The following is an 8,860-nucleotide window of genomic DNA, read 5'->3' on the forward strand; positions in this document are numbered from 1 at the left end:
GCGATGTCGAAGAAAATCTGATTTGCAAAGTCGAACTTCCTGACGAGCCTAGGAGGGAGGAGACGTTCTTGATAAATAAAGAACTAGCTTTGGAGAATTCGACGAGTGGAAAAGGCATATGTCGATCCGCCACTTTTATAATTCCTCTGCAAAATGGGATAAGTGTGGGATCCTTGAAGGAGGACGCTGCGAATCCTGCAGATCCTTCCGTGGAGAACTTCAAAGAAGAGATCATATTCACAGAAAGGAAATGCGACGCAAGGATGAAGATCCTTGATGTTTCCAGGGAGAAACCTTTAGACGAGATTCTGACTTTCCAAGAAAATTTAAACATCCTGCGGGTGGAAAATCCGGAGGGAAGTCCTCTTGAAAGATCCGCGAAAATTGGGGAAATAAATCGAGGGGATGAAACAATTGACTCGGATCTTTTAGCCAAAAGTGTGCCGGGGATTTTGGGAAATGGAAATCTGGGAAGTTTCGTCGACGTTTCTCCGAGGAGAATGGAAAATCCTCCGAGAAGCGCCTTTTCGAGGTCCTGGAGGTCGCTTCGCAGCGATCATTCCACTTATTTCGAGAAATCTCGAGAGGAACGTCCTTCTCCCTCGGAAACCACGAATTCGACCCTCGTCTCTTCTTCCCCCAACGTCTTCGTCGACGAGTTGGACTTCAAGGAGTACAGAGAGCAGAAGCTGGGGAACTTCGACGAGAAGAAACGTCGATCTCGTTTTCGGAAACCCCCCGGAAGGAAAGCCGGAAAACGCGTCTCCTTTTCCGGAAAACGCCTCGGGTGGTTGGGATGCGATCCGAAGAAAAAAAAGCAGAGTTACTTTTGGGAGAACTCGACGACGAAGAGAAGAAACGAAAGTCCTGGACCAACGAAGAAGAGCCTCGTAAGGGCGTCGAAAAATGTTCACGAAAAAATTCAGACCTCACCGGTGCGATTGTTTAAGGCAGGTGGAAAAAAAAAAATACCGTGATCTCGTAAGATTTATACATTTCGTCAACCCGTGTTAGAAATTTAATACACGAGGGTATTGATTTTCCGACAATTTCATAAAATCATAATGGGATGTATGACGCAGGATTCTAAGATTACTTAGAAATGTATGACCTGTACTAAAAGTGCAGGGATTGTATATATATTTTTTTAATAACGAATTTATTAAAATCCGTAGAAAAAGGTGCAGTTCGAGGGGAAGGGTGTTCGCACCTCAGAGATTCAAAGAAGAAGAGTGCAGAATTTAATCTCAGACGTGATTACTTTGGCCGAAGAGGAGACACCGAGGAAACTCAAGGAGGAGCCGATAATTGCCCAGGGGAATTTTGGAGATAAGAGAACCTCGCCCGACTCTAATAGGTCCTGAAAATTAGGAGAGGGTTTCTTAATGACGGGAGAAATAATTAAGAATTCCTCCCCCGAACAGGAGCGGCTGTAAAAATATTTCCAGAAGCCCGAAAATGCATCACGCGAAGAACGATTCGGAGTCCTCGATCGAGTGGAAAGTCTCTCTGGATAAATTAAGGAAAGAGAAAACCTCGGGGAAAATAGTCGCATCAAATGAGAATTGCAATAATATCGGAGAACGAAGCAAGTCAACGAAACCGAGAAAACATGGAGAACCTTTGCAACCCGCGTGGAAACCTGCAGGGAGTGCGAAAATTCCTGCAAACAAAATGGCGCATCCTGAGAAGAGGACCACTTCGAGCAAGAATAAAGAGAACGATTCGGCAAGGTAGGATTAAGACGGAAATTATTTCCATGGTGTTTATCATCTTCTGATATTTAATTTCCAGGGAAAGCAGGGGTAGAAAAGGCTCAGGAAATTTCGTCGCGGGTCTTCCAGGAGCTGAAGAAAAGGGAAATTTAAAAAATGTAACGCCGAACTCGACAACTAGAGCGAAAACGCCCTCCTCGAGGAGCGACCGATCCGATATAACAATCTCAGATGGAGAGGATCCATTAAATTCCTTTAACGATCGGAGAAGTTTCTTATCCAGGGGGAAATCCCTCGCCTCAAAAAGTGCATCCGAGTGCAACTCGAACGTTGAGGTGCATTTCGATCGCGTCGCCGCCAGCAAAGTGAAAAGGACGAAAGTCGTGCAGATTTTGGAGAGTATCATAAAGAGGCCTCTAAAGATTTCCGAGGAAGAGGCGGGAGGGAATTTGATAATTAATAAGGTAGAGAGTGGAGGAAAATTATTTCCATCGGGGTCGGTAAATATTTCCCCTCCGGGGAGCGTAAATTCCCGAAAGGAAATGGACTTTGAAGAGACGTCGAGTCTTCGGGGAAGTGTTTCAAGGTCCACTGCGGATGCTGGGAAAAATTTATCCCTGGACCAGATCGTCTCGGATACGACCTCGAAAATTGCTTCCATGGTCTCGGAGGAATGCAACGCGGAATTCAGCTCGAGTTGTTCGATCGGAGAGGCTGGGTCGAATAAATGCTGCCAAGCTTCCCTGACCTCGACCTCGAATTCCGAAAATTCGAGCAAATCAACCTCGATCAAGTCCGAAGAGCAGGGAAAGCTGGAAAACTCCGTATCGACGAGTAGGAAAAAATGTCCAAATAGACACGCGAAGTCTCTGCAGCTTTTGAGAGAGATCCTCGGAGATGATCCGAGTGCAAGTTTGGACAGAAAGAAATTGGGGGTGAGATTTAAATTGCCGGTGGAGTTGTCAAAAAATTTCGCGCGTTTAGGGAGTGATAAGGGATTCTCGACTGCCGTGGAAATGGAGAAAGAAAAGGGAGATTCCTCGTCGAGGAAGAACTCCAAGACGTCGGTGGACGACTCCATGGTGTCCATTTTGTCGTCCGAAAAAGACTTGGGATTTTTCTCAGCGAGAGAAACTAAACTTTCAGGGGACTCTCCGGATTTAGGATCGCGATCCCTTAAAGAAAAATTAACGAAAGATGCAAGCACCTCGTGTAGCATTCCTAGTATTCTGGATTTCAGACCATCAAATGACAAGGTAGGGTCCGAATCTCTGGAGAGAAAAATCATCCAGGAAGCGACATTCAGAAGAGATGCAAGTATATCCTGTGTTCCAGATTTAATTCACTCGACCACTTCCGGGACTATCGCGAAAGAATTTTATCAAGAGCGGTCGATTCAGACGAGTCTGAAAGCGGTGGATGTCTCAATCGAGACCGAGGAAATATCTAGAGAAAAAATAATGACCTCGAAACGAGTGACAGCTAATCTGATGCCGCTTCGTCATAAGAAAAACACTTGCACCGAGTCATATTGCCAATACGATGCAACTATGATTAAACTGCCATTCAACACAAACACAATAAAAGTCGCCATGACCCAGACCGAGCACTGTCCAAAAAAATCCGTCGAAATTTCCACCGACCAAGACTTACCGAAAATGTTAAAAGAAACTGGGATAAAAAATGAAACGTGCGAAGATACACCGAATATCCTCGAGAACGACTCACTGAATGAAATTTCATCCTCGTCCTTGATTTCATCTGATGCTCGTCAAGACAGGTGCACTGAAAGCTGCACCTTGCAGAGGATAAACCACCTGGGCCAATTGCCAAAGGACATCGTGATAGCACTCGAAAGGACCTCCGAGCACGCCCAAAACCTGCACAAAACGATCAGTCTGTATCGAAGGAATTTCATTGACCAAAGGACCGTCCAGGACCCTCGTATCCAGACCCTGGGAAGAAGGAATCCAGGAACGGAGACGAAATCCTTGTCGGAGTTGGCAGAGAAGTTAGAACCAAGGAAGTCCGAACTCGAGGTTCCGAAAATGAAGGACGATCAGGAGCAGAGGTCCTGGAAAAATGGGAAGGATAGTTCGGAGGTTTTCGAAGACGACGACGACGTGTATGGGTATCAAGGAGTTCTCTCGATTTCAAGGAAAAATGTCCTGGCTCTTGTTTACGGTTTTACCTGCACGCTCGTCTTCTTCTGCCTGCGGTTCTCCATCGCTTGCGAGAGTTGACCAGTTAATAATTTTTTAAGCAACTGGCAGGGTGCCTGTCTTGTAAAACTATTATGCGTTACATGTTCCCGTGTCGGTTGATTGTAAAATAAATCTCCACGAGGCTACCCGTAGGCGTGGAATAATTAAAACCTCGGTGTCCTGTAAGTAGGGGGTGAGGGCGTGGGAACTGGTTCGCCAGGTGAGATAACGTAGCAGTTTGAATCTAATATAATATAGCAATAATGAATCTAATATCATGACATCAATAATTAAAATCTTAGCGTACTGCAAGTCAGAGTGAGTACGAGGAAACTGGTACGCCAGGTGAGATAAATCTCGACGTAGCAATTTGTTACAAACGATGTCAGTACCTAGGTCTATGCTTATACCTATACTTTGTACGCGGGTAATTAAACAAGATTCTATTCCGTTCAATCGACATCCAGGACATCCACGGCCGCAGATCCTGTGATATCGACGAGCTCATTGGACGTAAACGTGGCGACGATCTTCTGGTTCCCGGCTTTCTGGGGGACCAGCTGATGCTCCACGTAGACCTCTTCTTCGGGTTCCACGTCTCTAAACGCGAGGGTCTTGTTCTTCGACAAACCAGGGCCGGCATAATTGAATTTGCAATCTGTCAACCTCCTCTTCAGGGGGTTCTTGAAGCTCAGCGTGATGGTGGAGGGTTTCCCGACCATCGGCTCGCCCTCGATCTGGAAGACCATGAGATGAGAACAAGATAAAACGATAAATTCCTCCATACTCTTCCCTACCTTGACGTCGATGTTGGGTTTCAGGACCTGGAAGTCATCCTCGTCGGCCCAGGTCTGCCTGGTCTCCTTGACGGTCGCGATGGCGTACAGCTTCATTATGCAGTACTCCACCAATTTGTCCAGATAATCGTCCACCGTCACCGTGAGCTTCAGGGTCTCGTCTAGACGGAGATAAAAAATAATTATCAACCCATAACCCGGAGAAAAATTGTACAAAGCGGCTGGACGTACTCTCTTTGGCCTGCACGACGAACTCCCCAGTGGCCCTCTTCACCAAATTAGCCTTGACTCCTGTATAATAAACGCTTCCTGCAGACAGGATGGCCTGGATGGTCCTGGGCTCGCTGGACCTGTTCTTTATCCTCACCACCACCGAGAACGGGTCTCCGATGTTGACCCTCTCGAGGTCTTCGAGATCGAACTCGACGTCCTCTTTCCCAGGAGCCGGCAGAGAATAAAACCTCTTCGCCCTCTCGGTCCCTCTCACCGCTCTGTACAAGGTAAGCCGTTCAGCCTGGCTTCCTGGACACAAAAAAAATTAATATCGACCTTCCTCACCTTCCAAACACCTGTAATGAAAATTATACCCCCAACTCCGTACCTTCCGGAGCCTTATAGATGAAGGTGATGTCCTCTTTATCCTTGTCGCCGTTGGGGTCGAAGACCCAGGGCGCCTTCGTCAGGATCATCCTCCCTATGCTGAAGAGTTCCAACGGTTCGATATCAACTTCAGCGACGATGCTCTGGAGAATTATTCTTAAAATCTGGTAATTGTTTCACTTACTGGTACTTGTTGCACTCGATCTTGGAGTAGCCGAACTCGCTCTCGGGGTCTTCCTTCCATCTCATCAGGTCGGCGTTCACGGAGGCCAGCATAAAGGGGATGTCGTAGTTGTAGCCGACTGCTCCTTCTCTGATAGCCTCGACGGAGGCTGGACCACATTGATAAACCCCATCCGAAGGTTCCTGAGGAGTCGCGTCGATGGCTTGCCAGCCTCCGTACCCTATGGGAAGATCCGGCCTTGCCATCCACACGTCGTTCCAAACGTGGTAATTCCAGATCGAGTCCTCCCCGTTGGGGTTCTCAGGGTCGTATTCTAGTTCCTCGTTGTCCAGATTGTAGTATCGGTCCACTGATAACGAGGCGTTGGCGTCGTGCGCCGAGACCAGGTTCGAGATCACCCTGGAGGGGATCCCCAGGGCTCGGCAGACTGCTGTCACCACTCCTGCGAAGACCCAACATTGTCCGTACTTCACCTCCTCCCCGGTCTCCAGGAACTGCTCCAGGATCGGGACACTTCCTGTCCAGGCTGCAGGAGCTGTACCGTCTTCGTAATTTCCGTCCCATCGACCCGTCACCACGCCCTGGTCGTCGTTCGAATTCACCTGGAAGTCGATAAAAATTAAATCCCTAGGAAATATCGAGCTTCCTAACAATGATCTCTATTTTATATCCGGTAAGCGAGACTCACGATCCTGGAAATGGCTCGAGTCATCTTGATAGGATCTCCCCTGGAGGCTGCCTTAATTCCCGACCTTTCCAGCAACAATTGGCAGGCAGGAAGGACGCAGGCATCGAATTGGCCAAATACCCATTCCCTCCCTCGGGAACTGCCCATGGGCCCGATCCAGATTTTCCCCACGTCGTTCAGCACGTACTCGTCCAGCAGCTGCTCGTCCTCCATGTACACGAGGTCCTCTAAAAGAGGTCCAAAAATATATAAATAAATACCTTACTCCTATTATTTTTTTTAATGGAAAATTGAAAAGAGGTTCCAGCCCACCCTTCAGCCAAGGATTGAACAACAGGTAGATGTCCTTCTCGAAGTGGAAGGTGTTGGGCGGGCTTTTACTGCCAACCGTGGTCGTCTCCACGTTCAGCTGCCAAACCCCGACAGGACTGTCAATGGGACTCCTGACTTCCACGGAAAGATCGGTCCCGTAGGCTCCCACCATCCTGACACCCCATGCCTCCAGGTCCGTCAGGTATGCGTCTCTATTCGTGATGGTGTTTACCCCCCTGGTTCCTTTTAGCACGCTGGGGTTCGGCCCGAAGCTGAAGAGCAACCTGACGATGTCGCTCTCGTCCACGTAATCTCTGTCGAACCTTAAGGCGAGATTAAATGCCTGTCCTCGACGAAGCACCGGGGTCGGGGAATCTTCGTGCACCACCTCGAAGTTACTCGTCCTGTGTGCCGATGCATTCTTCTCCTCGTACATGTACACCTGCTCCACGACCAAGGGCGCGAAGGATCCCATCTGAAAAAAGGATACCGATGTAAAAGATCATCCACGTCACCCTTGTAAAAAAAAAAAATCACCGTCAAGCACCACTTTCGATTTTGACTGAACTCTAGAAATGCGTTAAGATGATATGAAAGCACATGTCCAAGGAATTTAAAGTCTCAAACGATTTGCTTTGAAATTCTTGATTGGAGAGAAAACGTGATATAAACGAGACACTTTTATATCGCCTTAATTCAGGAAAATCCAGGAATTCTCTGGAGTGCAGGAGGAATAGACGAGTCACTTGTCAACCCGAAGGCCGAGCTGCCGTCGTTGACATCACTTATTGTAGGAGGCACTCGCCATCCTCGATTTCTCATGCAAAGCGAGATGCAAGTGCGCGCATCGCTCGAGGCGATTTTCGAGGTGACGATTTTGCAATTGCTAGCGAGCACTGCAATTGCGAAACGCCGAAGAGGACGTATCCGCGTTTGATTCACGGTCTTTTCGCGTTGCGCAAAGCGATTCGGGATAAGTGCAAGAAGTACGTGCGTACACGCACCGAGGAGACCCCGAAAGGGAATCGCGTGACGTAATTAGAAGGACCTCCGTGAAATCTGAATCATCAAACGGATGTAGGTCGACATGCATCACTCCGAAATCAAGTGCTGATTAATTCCTGGGAACGCGCTTTAAATATTGCTCCTATTTATATCGGGGGTGTTCTTTATTTCTATCCTTATCACGACAGGCTGGGTTAAATTGCAGATGCACGCTGCACCGGATCCTCCGGATTTTCTCGAGTGCAATTTATTTCTAAGGTGATTTATTCCGTCTCGTGATCGAACTCCGGCGATGCACCCCCGCGAAGATGCATCCGATGCACCGAGATAGATACCACTCTAAGTGCTTTTAAACTGGGAATCCATTTTATCCATTCCGCAGGTACTCGAGAAGAAAATTGGAATTCAATCCCCGCGACTTCCGGCACTTCTTCGAGTACGTCATCTTTATTTTTCGCCGCCCCGAAGACTTCGACAATTTCTGCGCGATGGAGACAGAGGGAGAAAAAAGGTCCCCTAATTTACGGGCATGATCGGAATTTCAAATAGGAAATTCGACCGACTCGGTGGGACCGGTCTCGAGGAGAGCCGATCGACCAGGTTGCGCAATCTTTTCCTCGACCTTCGAGGTCGAAATCGAAAGTGGTTCTCTTCTCTAAAGGTGGAGATCGGCGAGTCGCCTACCGTGAAGAAGTGTCTAGCTCTCGATAACCAAACTGACGGCTTATCAGTGACTGCCTTCTTATAGGATATCGCCCCGAATATGACTCAAGTGACGTAACAAAATAAAAAGTGGAAATTATCTCAAGAAAGTACCGAAAGGAAAAAAGGAATTAAAAACGATCACAGTAGTGGAATGATACGAAGAAAAAAAAAATTAATAGGTGCCGACAAAGCGTGGGGATTTTTAATCCGCGCACCTTTTTCTACCGGCGCATCAAGGGTCGATCTGGGAGGTCGGTATCGAAATTGACGATCGACCTCTTCCCCAATGGAGATTAATGACTAATTACCTCTTACCGTGATGTGTCCGGCTCTCGATGACCAAACTGACGCACTAACGTGCCGGCTTGTCGGTGACTGCCTTTTTATAGTAGCCGCAGCTTCCTATATGTCCAGTCGGCAGACCTCGCGAATCCCCTCTCACCTTAAAACGCGCTATCTGTCCGAATTTCTTGACCAAAGTGGTAGAAAAAAAAAAAATATAATAAAATTAGAAACAATCCCAAGGAACCTTTAAAAGTGCCCGCACTCGCTACTACAAATCATAAATCCGTAAACCGCGACTTTAAGCCAGATTCCTCAGTAAAGTCCACGCATTAATTAAATCTGTACAGATCAGTCTTACCCGAATT

The 8,860-nt window shown here is 47.5% G+C and overlaps 2 protein-coding genes across 5 annotated transcripts; one reads left to right on the forward strand and one right to left on the reverse strand.

Moving 5' to 3' along the window:
• The first annotated feature begins 1,092 nt into the window (after positions 1 to 1,092).
• On the forward strand, positions 1,093 to 4,065 carry LOC105700477 (serine-rich adhesin for platelets). Of its 2 annotated transcripts, XM_012426316.1 has the most exons (3): positions 1,093 to 1,357; positions 1,425 to 1,733; positions 1,795 to 4,065. In XM_012426316.1, exons 2-3 carry the CDS (start codon positions 1,459 to 1,461, stop codon positions 3,956 to 3,958), a joined length of 2,439 nt encoding a protein of 812 aa, XP_012281739.1. In that variant the 5' UTR covers positions 1,093 to 1,357; positions 1,425 to 1,458; the 3' UTR covers positions 3,959 to 4,065. The 2 variants fall into 2 exon arrangements, with proteins under 2 accessions (XP_012281739.1, XP_012281738.1); XM_012426315.1 differs by having other exon boundaries at positions 1,093 to 1,733.
• An 80-nt stretch (positions 4,066 to 4,145) lies between these two features.
• LOC105700478 (hemocyte protein-glutamine gamma-glutamyltransferase) lies at positions 4,146 to 8,603 on the reverse strand. 3 transcript variants are annotated; one of them, XM_012426318.2, is made up of 8 exons: positions 8,526 to 8,603; positions 6,501 to 6,975; positions 6,189 to 6,415; positions 5,501 to 6,102; positions 5,318 to 5,415; positions 4,948 to 5,238; positions 4,717 to 4,877; positions 4,146 to 4,656 (listed from the first exon to the last, which is right to left on the reverse strand). In XM_012426318.2, the coding sequence occupies exons 2-8, from the start codon at positions 6,973 to 6,975 to the stop codon at positions 4,372 to 4,374; spliced, it is 2,139 nt and encodes a 712-aa protein (XP_012281741.1). In that variant the 5' UTR covers positions 8,526 to 8,603; the 3' UTR covers positions 4,146 to 4,371. The 3 variants fall into 3 exon arrangements, with proteins under 3 accessions (XP_012281741.1, XP_012281740.1, XP_012281743.1); XM_012426317.2 differs by having other exon boundaries at positions 8,519 to 8,597; XM_012426320.2 differs by lacking the exon at positions 8,526 to 8,603 and adding an exon at positions 7,180 to 7,313.
• Between the last annotated feature and the right edge of the window lie 257 nt (positions 8,604 to 8,860).

Source organism: Orussus abietinus, unplaced genomic scaffold (genome assembly GCF_000612105.2).
Source record: "Orussus abietinus isolate OABI.00-Male unplaced genomic scaffold, Oabi_2.0 scaffold2, whole genome shotgun sequence".
NCBI lineage: Eukaryota > Metazoa > Arthropoda > Insecta > Hymenoptera > Orussidae > Orussus > Orussus abietinus.

What these genes read in the sequence shown, in the direction of transcription:
- LOC105700478 (XM_012426318.2), bottom strand. Translation starts at nt 6,975, where the DNA reads ATGGGATCCTTCGCGCCCTTGGTCGTGGAGCAGGTGTACATGTACGAG. An exon ending in GTTCAATCCTTGGCTGAAGG is followed by an intron (nt 6,416 to 6,500) that starts GTGGGCTGGAAC and finishes GACCTCTTTTAG; the next exon opens with AGGACCTCGTGTACATGGAG. An exon ending in ATCGAGTGCAACAAGTACCA is followed by an intron (nt 5,416 to 5,500) that starts GTAAGTGAAACA and finishes GGAACTCTTCAG; the next exon opens with CATAGGGAGGATGATCCTGA.
- LOC105700477 (XM_012426315.1), top strand. Translation starts at nt 1,459, where the DNA reads ATGCATCACGCGAAGAACGATTCGGAGTCCTCGATCGAGTGGAAAGTC. An exon ending in AAAGAGAACGATTCGGCAAG is followed by an intron (nt 1,734 to 1,794) that starts GTAGGATTAAGA and finishes TTTAATTTCCAG; the next exon opens with GGAAAGCAGGGGTAGAAAAG.